Here is a 21,916-nt window from a genome sequence, read left to right as displayed (position 1 = left end):
GATTTATGTTTATCTTCGAAATAACTTGATGCCACGTGGATATCCGGATTGCTTCTATGATTCAGTTGGACTAATCCCAAGATTATGAAAATCCTTCTAAAATTCTGAAATTGGTCATTTATTATATTTTTCAACATCTAGATAAAACATTTTTATTAATATAATTACAAATTCATAAACGATTTGGTTTCGAAGTATGCCGATAAAGTTAATGACTGTATCTATAGTCATATCTCACTTAAAGATTTTGTTTTCTATTGTTGCTACATCAAACCAGTCTTGATGCATGGTTGCAAATCATAGACAATAAATAGACAAATGGAAAAAAATCGCTTAATGTGACCTAAATATGGTTCATACTACAAAGACTTGACAAACAAATGAAGAAGTTCTACAAATGACAAATCAGCCATCTTATGCGAAGGAAAAATAGCATTGCCGTAGACAAATGTAGGCCTACATTTTCATGTGGGAACATCTGGTATCAATCATCCATCATACATCGAGCAAACAGTAAAAAAGAAGGTGAGTTTGAAAAATGACGTAGTCTGTGTAGACTTCTATGCTATTAACGTTAAACTGTGATGCTTAATGTTATTTTGTAGGTTTGATTATTCTAGAGCAAAATTAAAAGTTTATAAATTGAAGATTTAGCCTGGATTGACCTTTTCTTGTCGATCTTTTCAGTACTGGTTGATTAATATTGCTGCCCCTCACCTTTTTAAAGTCAAATTGTGCTAGTTAAACATTTAATTTATTCAGACACAGGCAAGTTATTTTAATGTGCATATTATTAAAAATGTTGAACGTGGTGCGTGATGGCGTCTGACCCTCTAAGAGAATAAAATACATCTCATGTTTTTGCTCAGGATACTGAATCTCTCATTGCTTGTGGTTTGATATTGACATGATATGATATTTGGTTCCTAGGCTTAGTAGGTTAGTACTCACGTAGAAAAAGCTATTGCAATAATAGATATTAACATGAACCATAACACCATAGTACTACATTTGTGTTATAATTGTATGTCTTGGTAAAACTATATTTATGCTTGTTGATATATACTTATACAAAAAATTTTATGTAAGCGGAACAGAGTCACCTAAAAACAATATTTGCAACAACAGTTAAACGTTAATTAATTTTCTTTTTTTTTATATGCCACCAAAAAAATTAAAAAATTATTATAAAAATAGTTTTCATATGAAAATTTATTTTTAAAAAATAATTACAAAAATCTATATTTCTAGCACTTGTAGTGGAGGTTTAATAAGAAGTTATATTGATAATTTATTTATGGAATTTTGGCATTTCAGGTTTCAGTCCCTAAAATGAAGCGACAACATGATATACTGGATTTTATAAGAAAAACCCCAAGAACTGAAACTTCAAACCAAGATTCAATTGGACATCTAACACCATCAACTTCAAAAAACAATGAAACTTCCACTTCTAATGCTGCACAAACTAGAGATGGTGAAGATCCAGCAACTGCTCTTCCAGATTGCTGGAGTATGAAATAAGGCGAGGAGTTCAAGGAAAAAAATATGATGGTTTGGTTGTTTGCAGCAAGAAACTTGGTTGCAATCACTGCACCAAATTTGATTCCATGAACATGAAGGAATTCATGTATCGATGAAACAGAGAAACTACAGTGTTGAAGCATAAGGAAGGAATAAAACCGTCCAGCAAGAATCTCTCAGGAAAAAAATAAATTAACATTGTTCATCGAAGGCACACAATATATATGCAGTGCAATTGAAAGATTGTGCAGATGATGCAATTGCCAAATGCATCCCAAATTTTATCCCACATAAAATAAACCAAAATATATATCACTTCTACATGTAAAGTGTTTAATGCGATCTACAGTGTTGCAAATCGAAGCAGGTCATTTTCTAATGTTGAAGATGAGATTAAGCTATAAACAAAAAATAGGTTGAACATAGGAGTGGGATTCTATTCTCAGAAAACTGATGTTTAAAATAGTTGATCACATTGCAAAGGAAATTAAAAATGAAGTATTTACTGAAACAACTGAATAAAATATAAAACTACATGTCATCGTTGATGAAGCATCAACCATATCTAGTAAACCAATGATCATAATTCTTGTAAAGGTTAGAGATTGTGATCTGTCGCCAATACTTTTTCTTGATTTGATTCAGTTGAAAGAACAGGATGCGGAAACTATATAAACATCTCTATTAAAACGTTTGCATTATGCAGGATTTAATAGTAGATATTTGAAAAATAAGTTGGTCAGATTCTGCTCAGATGGTGCAAGTGTAATGCTTGGCGACAAGTCAGGGGTGAGAACTAAACTTAAAAATGATTTTCCTGACATCACAATTTGGCATTACGTAAATCGCCGCTTGTAACTGGTTTTATATTATTTTATTACTGATATGAAATAAGTGAATCACTTCAAAGTGTTCATAGAAAAGATCTACATGATCATTCACCAATCAAACAAATACCAAATGGAACTTTTCAATATTTTGGAAGGAACTGGACTGTAAATTCTGAAGATTGGTAAAGTTTTTCGGACCAAGATGGGCTGCTTGCAGCCCAAGATCAACACTTGCTGTATGGTACAAAAGGCTAAATATCACCAGAACTGTTGCTCTTAGTTCTACAGAGGCAGAAAGAGTATTTTCAATGATGAATATCATATATTCAGATAAAAGAAGCCACCTTACAGTTAAAAATGTGGCAAACTTGATGATAATTAATTTGATTGGCCTCTCATTGGATTCATGGGATCCCACTTCATTTGAAACGTGACTAAAAAAAACCACACAAGTGATGACAACAAGGTCAAATGTGGAAGGAGTAAAGATTCTGGTGACAGTCAATTGGAGATTTAGAAATATTTAAAATATGGTAAATAAATTATTTCACTAAGATATTTTTGTTATTATTTTTCATTGCAAAAAATTAGGATGTGTAAATCGAAATAGAACCGGTTGTTAAAATTTGTGAATCTCGCCACTGACTACAATGCTGGGGTATTGATAATGATGTTATATAATTAATAGTGCAATGTATACAAACATTTTAATCAGTTATGTATAACTTAGCTTTAAAATTGTTTATAATGCTTCAGTACAGAGACATTCTTTCTGTAGTTTAAGTGTGCCTAAACTATTAATATCATGTTACTATCGTATATAAAGACTTTTTAAAACGATAATGAAAATAGTTTAGTGGTAAAAATCGAAAAAGTAAGATGTGTGTTCAAGTATTGATGAAACAAGTCTGACTTGTCAAGAAATATTTTGTTTAGTGGTAAAAGTCGAAGAAGTAAGATGTGTGTTCAAGTATTGATGAAACAAGTCTGACTTGTCAAGAAATATTTTGTTTAGTGGTAAAAGTCGAAGAAGTAAGATGTGTGTTCAAGTATTGATGAAACAAGTCTGACTTGTCAAGAAATATTTTGTTTAGTGGTAAAAGTCGAAGAAGTAAGATGTGTGTTCAAGTATTGATGAAACAAGTCTGACTTGTCAAGAAATATTTTGTTTAGTGGTAAAAGTCGAAGAAGTAAGATGTGTGGTAAAGTACTGATTAAACAAGTCTGACATGTCAAGAAACACTTTGTGGTCAGGATTTTCAAAACTTTGGAAATAGGTCAACTAACTCATGGAAACAATCTGGATATCCATGTGGCATCAAGCTGTTGAGGATAAACATCTATCTGTTTTGTAAAACCTTTTGCATGGATTGTTCGAGTACATTAACTGTCTTTTTTGGCATTTCTAAGACATTAGTGAGTTTTAGAATGATTTGATTTTCATGCTATTTTAACGGAAAAAAATTAGACTGTTTCATAACAATTTTGCCCTTATTTACTCTTTTTTGACATTTGTAAGATACTAAAAAGTTTTTAGAATGATTTGTAGCTTTAAAAATAAAATAGGCAGATAAGGCTGATAGTTTTCAGTTAATGTAATATAAGAATATTGGAAATTAAAGTTAGTTCTGTCGTTCATGATTGGAGCTGAAAATATGAAGTTCACTTTCAGTATTGGATATCAAAGTCACATATGTAACTTTTACTTATTCGGGGCAAGAATTTGTTAGGAGTGAGTTGCGAAAATTAATCTTGGGGAATTTTGTATTTATCAAATAAAATACTGCACAGAAAGTCGATCATCTGAAGCTAAGATAAATATAAAAAGTAGATACTTAGAATCACAGGAACAAATTGAAGACAAACTAGTATCAATTAGGCCGATTGCTACAAGGCAGTTGACTCAATTTGCGATGTGAACGAAGTTGTCCATTATCTAGTTGAATTCCTCAACTGTTTGGAACCTCCTAGATTATATTCACAGAAGCTAGAAATGAAACTTGGATCCTCCCAAGCTCTAAAAAGACACACAACTCAGAATAAAACAAATGCTCTCAGATGTAATTGAAACAATCATTATAACTGACCATGCTAAGGAAAAGATTTTTCATTCCGAGAATTCCTAGTATCCCAACTGATGTACCTTTTCAATTTAAATGTCTTAAATTTCCAATCCGCATCAGTTTTGCTATGTTTGTCAACAATTCTAAGGTGAATCACTGAAGGTTGCTGGACTCAACTTCACCTCTCTTTGCTTTTTCCATGGATAATTATATGTTTAATGGTCACGAGCAGGGGGAAGAACTGAGAGCACTGTATATCCTAAAGTTTTGCATTGAAACTCAGTAAAATAAGGAGCTGCAATGACATGGATTATTCTAATGTATTTAGTATTTTTTATGTGTCAAATAAAAGATATTTAATAAAGATTACATTGTTGTCTCTTTATTTCCTTAACAATAGGCATTCAGGTTAACTTTTAGGTGTAATAGATAATACGTTTAGCTGACTTCTGTTGACCATGAAGATTAGAGGTCTGGGAGCTAGTAGACAACAGACTTGAGGACCTAAAATATGCTATTGTAGGTAGTTGTTCTGTAATGTTATATACACTAAACAGAGAGTAAGCCGTTGTTACTCATCTGTCTCCTGCTATACTAGGTGGACTCAACGTGGGCCTGATCCTTATTCTTCCATTCACTATTCTCAAATAAAATGAAAAGCATTCGTGTACAATTTAAACAGTCAGGTGAAACCAAACACAAATTTTGGAATTATGATGAATAGGAGCTCCCAAGCTCTCTGAATTCACCCATGTCTCTAGAACAGGATAGCAAGCAGCGACAGGGAACATGATGCCTTGTATTCCACAAGCTTCGGAAGAGAAGATCACTAATCAAGACACTTGGTGGATGAACTATTTACCATTGTTTTTTTTTATACTTAAATTGTTAAAGGGATATTACAATCAGGAAAAGTTGGTATTGTGAGTCGTTTTAGGATTTTGATTTTTTTTCCTTCTAAAGGTAGCTTTGAGTTTTTAAGATCTAAAAATTTAACGATATATAAATATAGAAAGTTGTAAAGAAGCGCCGTCAAGTTTTCTAGTAAATTCGAAAGTGAAAAGTTAGAGTTGTGTCTAAACGATACAGTGAATCAACCAATGCCTTTTTTATTGAACACTATAGACCGCAATAATGAACTATTTTGTAGACAATAAATTGAATTTTATTTTACTTTGTATTAGTAGAATTAGCTTGGCTTTAAACCTGACCTACAACTTGTCACAGTGTTTAAGCTGGTAGAAATGTTACATGTGCGTACGACATGTACATTGATACAATTTTATCATCCGTTATTTTAATATTTGTTGTTGTCTGCTAATTTTAAATAAAAAGTCTTATACAATTTGCAGAGTTCATTTAATAGGCAATTAATTTATGAAAATATAGACGGCGCTGTGATTATACATTTGCGTAACTGTAGATAAAGACAGCGAAAATAAAATGCGTAACTTGTAAGTTAAAAATACTATTCAGTTTTGTTGCGTCAAAACATTCATATCGTAAACACTGCACGATCGCGTAGGGTGTGTAAATTTCACAACAGATATCACGTGATCATTCCCACAGGAAAAAAAATCGCAATGCATTATGGGAAGATGATTCTATTGCTGTGTTTATTGAATATGATGAGATGAATCTCTTCATGTCTGTGGAGGCAGCCATTTTGGAGTGTGAGAGAAGTTAAGTACCGATGTCTGCGATACAGAAACCATCGGATAATGACGCCTGGGCTCTTTTGGCACTTAAGTCAGCTCCAGTTAGCCCCTCTAAGATTCAGTGGAGTCCAGAACCAAAAGGAACCGCTATAGCACGGCTTGAAGGGAGAGAATTTGAATATATGATTCGGCAATATCGGATTACAATAGGACGAAATAGTAGCCGAGGCGAGGTAGACGTGAATATGGGGCACTCGAGCTTTATCTCTAGAAGACACTTAGAAGTTTATTTTGATAGTCCACACTTTTACATGAATTGTAACGGCAAAAATGGAGTGTTTGTAGATGGAATTTTTCAAAGGAAAGGTGCGCCGCCTTTACAGTTGCCAAAAACGTAAGTAATAGTATGCGTAATATAATACTAATCGCAATATTTGCCACTGCTAGTTAACTACTGTTTTGCTTGTTTACTTTCCATATCAGTTTTCTTGTGTAACTTAAGTTTCACAAACATTGCCTGATAATTTTGCTGTAATCACACTCAATTTGGGAAACTTTTTAGCTATACATAGGGGTAAGTTTATTAGTTGATAAAATTTGGTTGAATGGACGGCGACTAATTATAGGAACAGAAGTTAGAGGACATTTCGAAAGTCTTGTTTTTTAGTGATTAGTTTAAAGTGAGTTTATGTTGAGAATATCTACAACTACCGCGCATAGCTTTATTATGGTCTCTCTTACTGATATCAGTTATGTATGCAAGTTCCAATTTTAATAACAAGCTACGTTCTTATGTTTGTTAAAAGACATGTTGGGTGAATTGCTCAGACGTGTATAAATTCAAAACATGTTTCCACCTCTTAATATTAAAAGTGAATTTCATTTGATTAACTTTATTCATAATAACTATATAATTGTAATAAACAGCACCTGCAGTGGTTATAATTATATTCTACTATAACTTTACAAAAATACACAGAAATTAATCCAATGAGATTTATTGTTTATTATATTTATTCTGGAGATTCTAACATGGTCCTGTTTCTAAAAACCTTGACTTTTAATAGCCTATAGTCCTTAATAAGTAGTGATGTCAATTTTCTTTTTCCAAAAGTTTCTCCTGAAAAAATAAATAATTTAGTTGTTTCAAAGTTTAATAACAGGCATCTTGAAACTAACATGAGCATATCCATGGAAAACTTATCAGACTCCTATATATTTGACAGGGAATCAACCACTTGTAGTGGAAGATCAACAGAGTTTTACTCCAGTCTGTTTATTGTGTAATGATGTTAATGTTGTATTCCTTTTAGTTGTACATACATTTACATAAACAAAGGTTTTTAAGAACAGAAGAAGATTTATATTAAAGTAATTAAGGACCATGAGAAAATCTGTTTTAAGGTTGTTAAGGACACAGTGAAATCTATATTAAGGTAAATTAACCCTTTGGTTATGTAGTTTGGATATATTGGAATAAAAATTTATATTCATTAACAGCAAAATTCAGAGTTATCCTACAGCTACCAAAAATGTTTCCCTCTACTGGGACAGGCAGGAATATCTCTCTGTACTTGAAACAATTACCAAACCTTTGTGCATGCTACCATATGCATTTAACTCTGTGAAACCTGGGTATTTAGGTATCTCATTTGACTGACCATATGGTGGCATGTGCTGGAACTCTCTATGTTTTGGAACTGATTTCATTGTTTTATAGGCCAGTTACATTTGTTATACTTATTGGTGACTTTCAGGTTATAGCATATATCCTCTTACATGCCAATATGTGATAGAGACTTTGAAACTTCCCAATATAAGGTATATTTCTGTGTGGATAAATATTTAGTGAAATCGTTTCTCACCAGTACTTCTGTACTGTTTAAGTTTGTACACAAAAATAAACTGATTACTTGAGAAATCTAAGAGTTAACTCTTTCTGTACATCATTTAATGTAGCTGACGTAGTACAGCTGATTTACTAATAAAATTGGAACATTTATGAGTTGTGTGAATAAATGGAAAGATAATACATGTGGGATTATTTGGATTATAATGGGAACATTTAATAGTTGTGTGACTAAATGGAAACATAATACGTGGGATTATTTGGATTATGATTGGAACCTTTACGAGTTGTGTGAATAAATGGAAAGAGAATACATGTGGGATTGTTTGGATTATAATGGGAACATTTAATAGTTGTGTGACTAAATGGAAATATAATACGTGGGATTATTTGGATTATGATGGGAACATTTACGAGTTGTGTAAATAAATGGAAAGAGAATACACGTGGGATTGTTTGCATTATGATGGGAATAACTTTTAACAACAGTGTTATCATGGAAGCAACAAATCTTGGTGTTCAGATTCACCAGTCCATTAAACATTTTAAGGAATGTTCTATTCACTAGTGGTAGGGAAAATAAGATTATATGTTGTACTTACAGAAATATTGAATAAAATTAAGAGAGACTATAATTTCCATCTCTGTCACATTTAGAATACTGTTTTTAGTTTTGGACTGTGCTTAGAGTTATTTTTATAGGGTAAGTGATTAAGGTACAGTTCAACAGACAGTATGTCAGTACTCAAGGTAAACAACTAGAGTCTGCATGTTTCTTAAGAGAAATGCACTTATGTTACCATATTCAATAATATAAAACTAACCTGGTCGTGGCTGTGTTTTAGTGGACTAGTACATCATATTATACAGTAACACATAAATTATTATACATATATGCATATATATTATTACTATTTAGAAATATGTTGTAAATCTTTATTTCTCTTAAATCGTAGAACAATAAATAAAGAAGCAAAGCAAACAATTATCTCTTCTAGGTACAACCTTTCAACTTGGTTACTACTGAATAATGCTAAGCCTTTTAAAATTTTGCATATGGAAAACATCAAACTAAATTTTTATTTTTAGGTTTAATATGTACAATTGAATAACCAAAAGAAATCATAAAGCTGTATTTAGGCCTACAAAAGTATGAAATTTTGAACAGACTAGAGACATAACCTATCTCCTTGAAATCTAAGATTGAAAGGATGTGGTTGCCTTTTTACAGATTAAAATGGCTCAGAAAAACACTAGGGAGAAATTCTGAGCTGTTTATTGGTTATTCACATCCCATATATTGTAGTAAGAAAATGTAAGGGACCATTTCTAAAAAGCAAAGGGTTGAATTGAGCTACTGTGTTGATTTCAGTACATAAACCATATCTCAACAAAATAAAATATGAAATTCTTATTTTATATTCTAGCTTGTCAGTATTAATAATTTGAGTTCCTAATTTGTACAAAACTATAGACTTAGTATTTTGACACCACAATTATCTAATTTTAAACAGTGCTATATTTAGCATATCATGTTACTCACTAAAAATTATATTCAGATGTGTTATTTTAATAGTTACTTTTAAATTAAAGAATTAACTTGTATGTAATATTAAACATAAATGAATAACATTTATGTGTTAGGTGTAAATGTTGCTATGTGTCATTTGTTTGTTTAAGCAGATGTAATTATATAACATTTATGTGTTAGGAGTAACATGATAGTGTATATCAGGTCTTTATTTTTACATGAATAACTGGTGGGCCAGGTCACTGAAAGGGCACTCTCTGTATTATATTCAATCAGAACATTATCATATCAGATTAAGGAAAGCCACATCATGGTAAATTCTAATTATTTAATAAAATTTATTACCAAACTGATGAGTCAAAACTGAACCATTCTCTTAGTAACTGATACAGGACTGGTGTATATATGTAGTCAAGCCAGTTTCTTGTTAGTCTTTGTAACTGATACAGGACTGGTGTATATATGTAGTCAAACCAGTTTCTTGTTAGTCTTGGTAACTGATACAAGACTGATGTATATATGTAGTTGAACTGGTTTCCTGTTGGTCTTGGTAACTCATACAGGACTGGTGTATATATGTAGTTAAACAGGTTTCTTGTTGGTCTTGATACATACTGGAACTATTATGTTCTGGTTCATAGAAAGTGATTTAGGATTGATGTATGTACATACTGGAACTAGTTTGTTGTGGTTCATAGAAAGTGATTTAGGATTGATGTATATTGAGCAACTGATGTATATGTATATATCTGATGTGTTTTAGCTATTAGATAGTGGTGTAGGACTGTGTACTTCACTCATGAAATATATGGAATTGTTCACATCAAGTTTTCAGTTGAGAAAACCTTACTCTTTTGGATTACAGACTTTGTCAAAAACCAATTTATAAAAACAGTAGATGAAAACCTAATTAGTTTTTATTGATTTGTGCTATCTACTGTTTATCTACTATTTCTACAATTTTTACTCACCAGTAGCTTTGTGGCTCCCACCAAACATGATATGGCTAAGTTGTAGCATGCATCAACCATCCACCAACAGGAGTGGAACACACACTCCTAGCATAGCTGATTCCCTCTCTCTCTCCATATATATATATATATATATATATATATACCATAATTGCCACTTTCTGATTTGTCACTTGTGTGTAATGATGTGTATTATTGGATATAGGTGTATTTCGATTGGAAGTATCTACAAAGAGATTTCACAAGTGTTAGTAACTTCCACTTTATGTGGTGTAAAACAGCACAACCTTGCTCATGCTAAGCTAATATGTACATTAGCATTTTGTTGGTTTTTCCTAGCTGGGAAAGGTAATGGTTTTTGTGTGGTGATTTCTAAGTTCTTTCATGCTGTCTTTTGTCCCTGATATATCTCCATATGTGCGTCTTATTCATGATAGAAATTTTGCTAGTTTTCCCCACTTATCTTTGCCTCTTCTTATATATATTATCTTGATTCAATCTTGGCCTTTTCTTATGATTTTGGACTTAGTTTCTCTGGTATATTTTTTACATTTCAGTTATTTTTACCATTACTTACCAGGCTTACATGCCTTACCCTCTTTTCTTATTTCCTTATATGGTGAGAAATGACTTGATACTGTATTGCTTTTCATTGACTTCTAAATTTGTTAGTGTCTTATTCTTACTTGGTAGTCATATTCTGTCATTTGTTTGTCTTACGTAGGCTTAGGTTTTCCTACTCTCACATTACACACACTTCCCTTTCCAGTTACTTATTCTTTCTTAACGGTATTTTCATGGTAATCTACCATTCATTTGTGGGTTTTTTTTGTCAGATGCTCCTTCACATATTTTTTCTGCAGTGACATGTTTATCTTCCTCAGCATTTTCACATCTTGTTTGGTTGATTGTTTGTTAGAGATGACTGAGGTGTGATGCTCTTGTTCTCCAATTGCTTTTGCCTTTCTTGTATCTCTTATGCCTTCTTGTGGCTTCTGTTATGTGCCTGTGTGATTTCACTGGTATGCTTGTTTTTTCTCTCTTGTGTGGGGGCTGTATGCAAGTGATTGTACCCTATCCTCACTGGTTTACTGTCTCTCCCATGCTTCTTCATCTTTGGTTCTTCCTGTTTCCTATCCTATTGCTTTCTCTTCTCTCTGTTACCACTTCCTGTTTCTCATCCGATTCATCCTTCCATCGTTCAAAGACTGTCAGTCTTGGCAGTAACTGTTCTTCAGGGTCAGTATGGCCTTTTTTTTTTCTTTTGGTTCTGAGACCTTTTCTTTCTGTTTGTGATCAGTTGTTTAGTATTGGAGAGCTTTAATTTTCTTCTTCTATATGTCCTGTTTCCATTATTCTGCATCCTACAACAGATTTAATTTCTTGCCAACATTGGTTTGTGGCAGTCTTGGTCCTAATGGCTACATTTCCTGTTGTATGCATTTCTCATCCTTTTACAGATTTCTCTTCCTGTATTTTCATGGTTATCAGTAAATCTGTTGAAAGGAGTCAAGTCTTACATCTTTTTATGTCTTGGTTGGTTTCTCATTCAAGTCCTAAAGACAAATGGCAGAAGACTTTCTAAATATCCTCTGCACCTATGTTTCTGTGACAGGCATTTTTGTCCATTCAACTAAATTTCATCATGTTTCATGTAATTATGAATTTCAAAGTTTTATTGAAAGTAGTTTTCATTCCTGGTTCCATTTCACTAGTATCAAGTATCATAGTTTCCTGGTATCAGTTTAGGATAAAAAATGAATCAAGTTAAACTCCTTTAGAAAACAAACTCATTTTTTATTTCTTGAAAACCATATATGATTGATTAACTAGGGAAATGTAAGTTGGGCAGGTTGGATAATTATCATATTTCTTCTTAATAAAACATAACCTTCCAATGTGAAGACTATCTTATTTCTGGAATTGGTAGAACAGTGCTTGCTACATGTTTTATTATTGTTTTATCCCTGCTTTCATAATGACTGTAGAGAAACATATTAAATGCTTGGTTCAAGCTTATGTAAGAACACTTCACTAAGCTAAACCTCAGTTCTTATTGTTTTGGTAATTATTTTTACTCAACATATTGTGTAAATTTTGATTTTCTGCTTTAGATGTGTTTTTAGGTTTCCAAGTACCAGTATCAAGGTCATGTTCCAGTCACTGGTTGATGAGCTAAATCCTCCAATCCATTACCAGTTTCCTGACTCACCAAAACCACTCAAGATAACCATACCAGAACCAGAGCAAAACATGGCAAGTCCTATTCCATCTCCCACTGCCACCCTCAGGTAAGGCAACAGTATTCTAGTTCTGGAACATCTAAATAATACTATCTGTCTGTTGTTAGTTGACACAAAGTGTACATGTTGAAAGCACATCTGGGTTGAGTTGTATGTAATTATGCAAAGTTAATTAGTTATACTAGTATTATTTTAGTGAACCTGTATAGAACTAGAAGTACGTGTAGTGAACCTATATAGAACTTATATTTATGTGTAGTGAACCTGTATAGAACCAGTACCATGTGTATTGAATCTGTATTCTACCAGTGTTGTTTTTTAATTTGGGGATTAAAAATAGGACCAGTGTAGAAACTAAATATTAATAGTTTAGTATGTCTCACATATGATAAAATGTCTGATAATCTGATTAAAATATTGTGTGAAGGACAGGCTTCATTCAGCAGTATCAAGATGCAAGGTTGTATAATTTTATTATAAACTTTGATTAGTGTTGCTAATATAATAGTGTATATACTATATATAATAACATTATTTTGTTCTATATTTAAATTGCTGTTTCATAGTGCAGCTAACTCGTGTCCTGCTAGTCCGAGGGGTGGTTCTCACAGGCGTAATGTCACTAGTGACCTACAGATGGCAGCATCATATGCTGAAGCAGCCTCAGCAGAAGAAAAAAAAGAACAAACAGAAACTGTCAGTGACTCAGTTGCAACAAGTAGAGAAACTTCCAATTCAAAAGATGACCATAAACCACCTTATTCTTATGCCCAGCTTATAGTACAGGCCATCTCATCAGCCTCAGACAAACAACTTACTTTAAGTGGAATTTATTCTTACATTACAAAGAATTACCCATATTATCGCACAGCAGACAAGGGCTGGCAAGTAAGAGTAATAAATATTCATGTTGATAGACAGAAAATATATTGAACATTAATATTTTATAATAATTCCAATTTTAGTAAATTTTTTTGTGCCTTAAAGTTTGACTTTCTGAAATATTTTTTATTTTTCAAGCACACTAGAATGGTAAATATTTTTGTGCTAAACTGTATTAGTACAGTAACTTTCTTGATATATTAGATTGTTTCTGAAAAGATTCCACCTTTACTTACCCAAAACTATCTCAACCTTGATTTGCCCTCTAAGCATTGTTAAAGTTTTTGCTATTAGCACACTAGTCTATTGTACCTTTTTATTCTTGTTCCACTTCAGAACCTGTGTATATTATATGACTTACCCTCCACTGATCGTACAGCACAAACTGTAGTTTTCTCTACTATTTGAGCACAATCCTCACTTTATCAATTGTCATTATAGATGTGTGCTTACTTTTTGTTGTGATTGCATTTCAGTCCTTCACCAGTTTAAACTCGGTGTTTGCTTCCGAATGTTTGGTTTTTTTTCAGAGAATTCTTCCATAACTTGTATTATAATTTGAAATATAAATTCAAATTTTACAGTTGAGAATGATGGAAGGTCCCACCAATATTGAGGATAGTACTGTCACTATTCCCCAGCAAGGTAGGTTGACAATGTCTACTGATGGAAGTTCAAGAGATAACTTGCAGAGAGTTGGAATATTTTACTCATCAGTTCATTCATTCTCCCTGAACAAGCTTCTGAGAAAGAATTTATTCAGGGTTAAGATAACATGGACTAATTTTCTAGCCCTGGTCTTTTTTGGTCCATCATGTGATGCTGTCAGTCAGTAGATCTTACCTTATTGATCAGTTACGTTAAATTTTAAATGTTTCTTTCTTAGCCCTTGATTTATTTCTTACTTTGTTGGATGAAGAACATCATTCTGATTATTATGTTTTTCTCCCTCACCTGAACTACAAGTTTATGCAATGCAAGTATCTCCTGTACCCCACCACCAAGTTGATGGACCAATGTTCTTTAGCTTATTAGCTGGTCTTGAATCCCTTTCTTGATTCCCAATATCTGAACCCTCTCCTCTCCCTGTGGGGCTTGAATCTAGGGAGCTTAATATACTTTAATCAATCTCAGTTTTCTAGGATTTGTCTTGCCCTGACCAACCTTTTTGTATATTAATTCTTCATTACAGTTGTCTCACACCTCTTTCCAGTTATCAATTCTCTGATGAAATAAGGACCTTCCTATGGTCCATTCTGGCCCATTTATCTGTATATGCACTGTCTCCAAGTGCCTGGGTATTATGTTGTTGGGGTTTAATGAGGGAGAGACACATTACTTGAGGGGATGTGCATCTTATTTGAGAGATCTGTCAGACCTGTTTCTGAGTGAAACTGTTTTTAGGGAGTTGTCCCCAGTTTTTGGAGTCCAGGGTTCATGTAGCAAGGTTGCATTCCTCCTTGTCCTCCCTCACATCTCATCTGGATATTCATACCCAAGCTTCACCAGTTTGAGTTACCAATGTTTTTTCTTCCTTTCTTTGCCCCTTATTCCTATTCCAAGCATTCCCATCTTACCCTAATGTTTCCTGTTCCTGCATGGTTTAGTGGTATAGGTGATGTGATGAATTTTTCAGGGCAGATGGAGACCAAGTTGCAACAATTCTTAACTGTTTGACATATTTTCATGATGGGTCCTTGGGCTCTGGGTCTTTGCCTTTAGTTTAAGTCTCCTATCCTCTTCCACAGTTTTCTTCCCTTTTCCTCAGGATCATGCCTTCACCAGTCATCTCCCCAAGCTGGTTCAAGACCACCCACACATTGGTGCTATCAAACAGTTTGTACCCACTCATATGGGATTTTACTCTTCTCTATTTGTTGTCCCTCAAAAGACAGAAAATTAAAGGTTCCTTGCAAATGTGTCCTACCTGAAAACCTCTCCTGAGACTCCTTGGTTCACCATGGAGTCCTACCTTCTCCTTTGTTTTTTCTCCAGGACTCTTGATAACCAAGTGTGATGTCACCAACACCTATTTTTCATATTTCCATAGTTACTTTATTTTCTTCAGTTTAACTACTCTTTCAGTTGCATGCACTGCTGTTTTGTCTGGCTTCTGCACCGTATATGTTCTGTTGAATGATTTGCTCATCTTCACAGTTATGGTCTTCAAACTCATTACTTGAACAACCTACTTGTGCTTGCCTCTTTACAGACTCAGTCTCTTGTACCTAATTACTTCTTTGAGAAGCTATAAAGGCGGGATTTCTTACCAAGTTGAAGAAGTCGTTTCTAACCCCTACACAATATGTTATTCATTTAGGGGGTTCTCTTCGATTTCCATCTTAGTCAGGCCTAACCTCCTCCACTTTGGCTCAAGGGTATGAAACATCCAGTCACAAAAATAATACATTTACTTTCTCTCACTGTGTAAGAGGATCTATCTGTTTTTGGGATCTGGGCTTCCTTGGAAGTTCTTGTTCCCTTTGGTTGTGCACACATGCATTCTCTTCAATGGATGCTTATCAACCAGTGGAAGTTCTTCTATGATCCCTTGAATCTTTCTATAATTGTATCATCTGGATTTAGGACCAACCTTGTAAGGTGGTTTCACAGGGAAATGGCCATTATATGAATTCACATTCCTCCACCTTGTCCTGATGATCACGTTTTCACAAATTCTTCCTTGGTAGGTTGGGGAGCTTTCCTCAATTCCAGAGAGATTTCACAGCAGTGGTCAGTCATGGAAACCACATTCCATGTCAACCTCGTTCAACTTTTGGCTGCTTATCTGGCTACATCTCATTTCTTCCTGCTCATCCAGAGGTGGGTTGTGATGATTTCTTCTGACAGTCGCACTGTCATCGATTGTATCACCAAACAAAGGGGAACCAAGTTCTGGTATTTGTGTTTTAAGGCACTCAACCTTCTGTACTGGAAAGTGATAACCATTTAATAATCTTAGCATATCACTTAACCACAGTTATGAACCTTGTAGCTGACTGACAGCTTGTCTCATCCTAATAAAGCTCTGATTATGTAAGGTTCTATGGTATTGTAATAGGTTTAAGTGTTCGTACCTAGTAATAGTTATTGCCAAGTCTACTTACTTAACTGTTGGTGAATCATATATTGCATCATTCATTTGTTATGAATTGATATCACGTTACTTGAACTTTGTGAATTTATATTGCTTTAAGTGTGTATTATTACAATATAACTTCTCATAGTTTGTAGGAAGTTTTAGGTGTCAGTCAGTATATATACATATATATGTGACCAAATTATTCCTCGTAATATAAGGGAAGTAATAGTGAAGTTAGACTGAACTTGATTTAACAGTAATGCACTTCAGGTGAATTTCTTGTCATTATTAAATTGTATTGTTATTGTAAATGTCTTGAACAGGGGAGGCCTGCATCTGATTCAGAAAGGTGCATGTGTGATCAGTAGAGAGAGTAATGAACAGAGATTGTTCATGACAATTTATTGGAAATGTTACATGTGTGAACAGTATAAACAGTTTTGAATGTAAAATGTTCACACCAGCTCACTGAGAAAGGTATATGACTTGAGACAATTATGAAGAATGCTCACACTAGTTTAACCCTTTTGTTATGGGAGGTCAAAGTGTGCATATCACAATTTTTTAGAGCATTATCTTGAAAATTAAATAAAACTGCTGTATTGTTACTGTATACCAATGAACGTGGTATCAAAAGATTGTTAGTAATGCAAATGTTAATATTAAATCAGGTTTAATTTTATAAAAATCCTTGGTCTTGCTACAGTATCAGAATTTTAGCATTTATTCCCAAGGTCCTCTCATTTCTTATCTATTTACTATTCTTCCAAGATTGATAGAATGTAATGTAAATTAATATAAATATTACTCAAGTAAAGAATGATTTTTTTTTGCACTCAATCTTATTTAGATATATTTTTATAAACTAGACAGACTGACTTGACACACCCACTTGTTATATTCTTCCTTTCACAGATTGCTAACAGTTTTTAGTGTTTTATACCTCTCATATCAACAGAAAGTCAAGGTTTTTTTTTATTATATTACATTGTTTTCTGTATAGAGAATTTGTCTATTTTGCCTCTAGTTCCAAATTTCTTTCTTACAGGAATCACATTAACAAACTTTTCTGAATTTTTCATTGGTGTTATTACATAGTTAGAAAGCCATAAAGATTTATAGTTAAAGCACTGTGTTTTTTGTGTTGTCATTCTATGGTTGTAGGTGTATTATGTAATAAACCCTTTCACAATGGGCTCAGTATAAAATACATTAAGTTTGTATACATATTTGCACACTACAAGTATTTATAGCATAATTTTTTGTACCTTCACAAAATTTGGTTGACTTTTAGTAATGATCCCAAATTTTTTTACTAAAGATTTGTTTGTGAAAATATCCAGTCTTTTTTGTTACTAGTCTGAGTGCAAAGTGATTTTCATGTTATGATTAAAAAACTGTATTCCTAAAAATCTCGGATATTATTTGTGTAATCTCTAAAATCTCCTAAATAAATTTCAAAGGCTTTTTTAGCTAGACTTTATGCTTTGTTATTTTTTTATAACCTTTGTTGGGCCTGCCAATTGACCAAACTTGTAATCATCATGAAAAATAATTAGGAAATGTATATTATGTTGTTTTTGTTTCATGGTAGAATGACTGCATATTATAACATAAAAATACAAACGTTTATTGTAAGTAGCTTAAATCTCCTAACATTATATATATTTTTTTATTATACTGGCCTTTTAACATGCCTAGCTAACATTACACATGTCCTATATTGGACGTTGACTGTTTTGATTCCATAGGGATCGGAAAGAGGAAGTTGTTCTAACTAGCCTACACATTAGTTGCAGTTTTTTAACTCATCGTTTTCTTTTATCTGGGACTGATGCACCAATGTGTTGTCTGTGTAACACGCAGGTCACAATAAGCCTCATTTTACTGTCTTATCGTTTAACTCTCAACGATGGCACCATTTTAAACATGTTCTGTCCCAAGGTTTATCCTTAACGTTAGACAGTGTTATTGGTGATGGTGACACTGAACACCTTGGAAATGTTTATAGTTTTTAAAGGCCATTAATCTTTTTATGCCATTTAAGTTTTTAATTTAAAATTAGACTTTCTTTAATGTGATTCCCTTTTAAGAATCAAAGTACATCTAGTTGATATGAAATCAGAAAATGGCTGTAACGTCAAATAACTCAAAACCAGGACTGGAAAGGCCAACTTCAGGTGACTAAAGCTGCTGTTTGAACTACCTGTTTGTCATCCTGGCGAGTTATAATTAAAATGTTGCTACAAGTCTTTTAAAATTTTTATTACTTTCTGAAAATGATCATAATGTCAAATTACTTGGAAACAGGACTGGAAAGGCCAACTTCAAGTGACTGATGGTGGTTTCTGAACTTACCTGTTAGTCTTCCTGGTGAGTTATGATAATTATAATCATGCTGGAGAAAGTTCTTTACAACTTGTAAAGATTTTCTCTTGCTGTTGTGGACTGGATGTAAAAATTGGTTTTAATGCTAGTTATGTTGTTTTTTAAACTTTGTTTTCTTTCACCTTAATTTCCTTCTATGAATTTTACTAAATTTACTTAAATTTTAACTTTTTATCAAATGTTTGGCACAGATAACCTAGCTGCTTTGTGTCATAAAACACCAAACCAACCAATCAACCCAGAGTTTGATTTTCAATTCCACATCCTTTGGCTGTAGCTATCAATGCTCTCAGTCAGGATAGAGGTGGCCATTATCTCTATGCTATCCACCCATCTATCATCTGACTCTTATCCTCTCTCTCCTTCAAGCCACACTGTATCTCATCCTTTTGGTGGCACCAGTGTTGACATGATTTACACTTCTGCATCCATACCTCTTACACCTCATCTACTTCTCTCACCCATACAACTTCATTGAGCCCTCTACATCCTTCCATTCCAGTGCTTCTTTGTACTTGGTTTTTGTTTGGTTTGTCATCAAACTGGCTAGATTTTCCATGTCAATTGCTACTGTGGCTTCTTATTTCATATGTTGTTCCTCCATATCAGTTTACCAATGTAGAAACAGTATTTTTGATGTAATTAGTTGTTGTTGTTTTTTTTTGTGTCATCCATCCTGACCTATTCTACACCAGACTTCCCTCCTTACCTGGTTTTTCAATGAATGGTTTTCAGTACTGACTGTTGCTGGATATTATGTAGTCTTGTCAACTTCTTTGTATTTCACAAGATTTTGCAATGTCTTCTTCAGTTCTCATCCTGTTGTTTTTGTTCTTTTATTGGCCTCAGTGTCCTATCACTCTCCCTGCTTTGAAACTCATCATTGTAATCCATGCCTTTAAACTTCTTTCCATTTTAACCTATTTCATCTCTATTTACTGTCTTTTTTTCCACGTTTTGATGTGTGGACATCAATATTTGCCAAAATGCAGTTCAACCCTCCAGCAGGACACTCTTCTTCCTATCATCACCCCAATGTTAGTTACTGAGGGGTACTGATACTGATTGGAACTGGATCAACCACATTAATCCTCACATGAGAGTGGCCCAGTGCCCTCCTCATACCACGGACTGGATGATTCATTTCCAATGTCACCTGTTTCTGGATGGGAGTTGAACTGCTACATTGTTGTCCACCATCCTACTGTCATCCAAATGTCAGCTCCTGAGGGTCACTGGTGTTGGTTGCATTGAACGTGCACCCGTGATGATACAGAACCTTGGAACTGAAGTTTCTTCCAGTGTCTGAGGTGAAAAGTTCTATCACAGTTTTCTTGTTATGGAACTCTTCTCTACAGTATGCTGCACCACTACACTGAGAGGCCCAACTGTGATCCAGCTGTTATTATGATACATGATTTTCAATGGCAAATAACATACCCAACTTGAGGAATGTTGTCTTACATGTGTGTGCCTGAAGGGGGCTTATCTAAGTAATCTTATGCTGGTCTCTCCATCAGGGCAGTGTGGGATTCTTGGTATTATCTGAGTGGAAGTAAGATATTGGAATTTAACATTTCTGATAGTTTCTCATCCTCTCTAGTCCTTCCTTCTGACTTCCAGTGATCCAGGGCTATGCTACATAGAGGGAGTCAGCTGTGCTTGGAGTTATAATGCATACTTATAGAGAAAGAGTTGTGATATATTTGTTTGCATGCTATTGCAGTTACGTTGTGAAAACATGAGGGTAGATGGAAATATCAAGGCTAGTGATGAGCAAATATTTGTACATCTAAAGGACAGTATAAGGTTGGAAAAGCTATTCTGTGAAAAGAAGCAAGAATGTTTATAAACTTGTAAACTTTAGATTTCTTAAGTTTTTACGGTGGTTATGAGGCTGGTCAAACTTATCAGTCCTGTATAGAGTTGGGGTGGCAAAATAACAAATAAAATATAAAAGTTTTTTGTTTATTTAGGAAGTTATAGAGATTATGCAAATAAAATTTGAACATTTTTTGATGGAGAAAAGTATTTATGATATTAACATGAACATCACTTTAAGTGGTCAACATATTTCACATCAAAGTTCGAGTAAAAATATTTTATTAAAATTTATAATTATTTTTCACATACAATAGACTTAGTCTTTATTAAAAACTTGAAAAATTTCATGAAAACACACAAAATATTATAAAATTCTAGTGAGGAAACTGGTCACTTTATGATCTCAAGGTCCATGTAATCAACTGAGTTGCATGTATGATCAATAGAGACTAGTACACTGTTAACAGCTGAAAGCACTGTGTTTATCATGGAACGTTTATAAGAGCTTTGGAAATGATGTTCTGTTCCTTCACGTATACTTTAATAATGTATAATATAACCCTATAAATCTATGGTATTAATAACCTCTGTAACTCACTGTTTATTTAACAGTTGTATCATTTCTTAGGAGACCTAGAATTAGCATTCTGACTACATTGAACTGATATCGAGAAAACTTGTTTTTAGTCTTACACTAATTGCTGTTTTATAAAAATGAAAGATTAAACCTTGTTTTAATACAGTACTTTCTTGGGTAGAACTCGATCAGGCACAATCTGTCTCTAAACCGCTACTTTGTAAAAGTTCCAAGGTCTCAGGAGGAGCCAGGAAAGGGTTCTTTCTGGAGGATAGATCCTCACTCTGAGTCCAAACTGATAGAACAGGCTTTCAGGTGTCGACGGCAGCGAGGTGTTCCTTGCTTTAGAACTCCACTTTCTTCAAGGTTAGTTCCTGTGTTTTTAAAACTGGATCTCTGAAAAGATAACTAGAATTTTCTTGTACTGTATTTTTACTTCACAAGAATTACTGGACTTTTTTTTTTCTATTAATTTGCTTGAGAATTCAAATGAG

General features: G+C 33.6%; 1 protein-coding gene across 2 annotated transcripts in view; it reads left to right on the top strand.

Moving 5' to 3' along the window:
- The first annotated feature begins 5,838 nt into the window (after window positions 1-5,838).
- The window catches only part of LOC143238562 (forkhead box protein K1-like), a 32,537-nt gene continuing 16,459 nt past the window's right edge, over window positions 5,839-21,916 (top strand). For both annotated transcript variants that reach the window (XM_076478907.1, XM_076478906.1), the window contains exons 1-4: window positions 5,839-6,469; window positions 12,541-12,717; window positions 13,236-13,557; window positions 21,604-21,788. In XM_076478907.1, the coding sequence (XP_076335022.1) occupies window positions 6,111-6,469; window positions 12,541-12,717; window positions 13,236-13,557; window positions 21,604-21,788 (1,043 nt within the window). In that variant the 5' untranslated portion in view covers window positions 5,839-6,110. The remainder of the gene's footprint in view (window positions 6,470-12,540; window positions 12,718-13,235; window positions 13,558-21,603; window positions 21,789-21,916) is intronic.

Source organism: Tachypleus tridentatus, chromosome 13 (assembly GCF_004210375.1).
Source record: "Tachypleus tridentatus isolate NWPU-2018 chromosome 13, ASM421037v1, whole genome shotgun sequence".
NCBI lineage: Eukaryota > Metazoa > Arthropoda > Merostomata > Xiphosura > Limulidae > Tachypleus > Tachypleus tridentatus.
The sequence above is the reverse complement of the archived record's forward strand: the minus strand, read 5'-3'. Positions and strand labels throughout refer to the sequence as shown.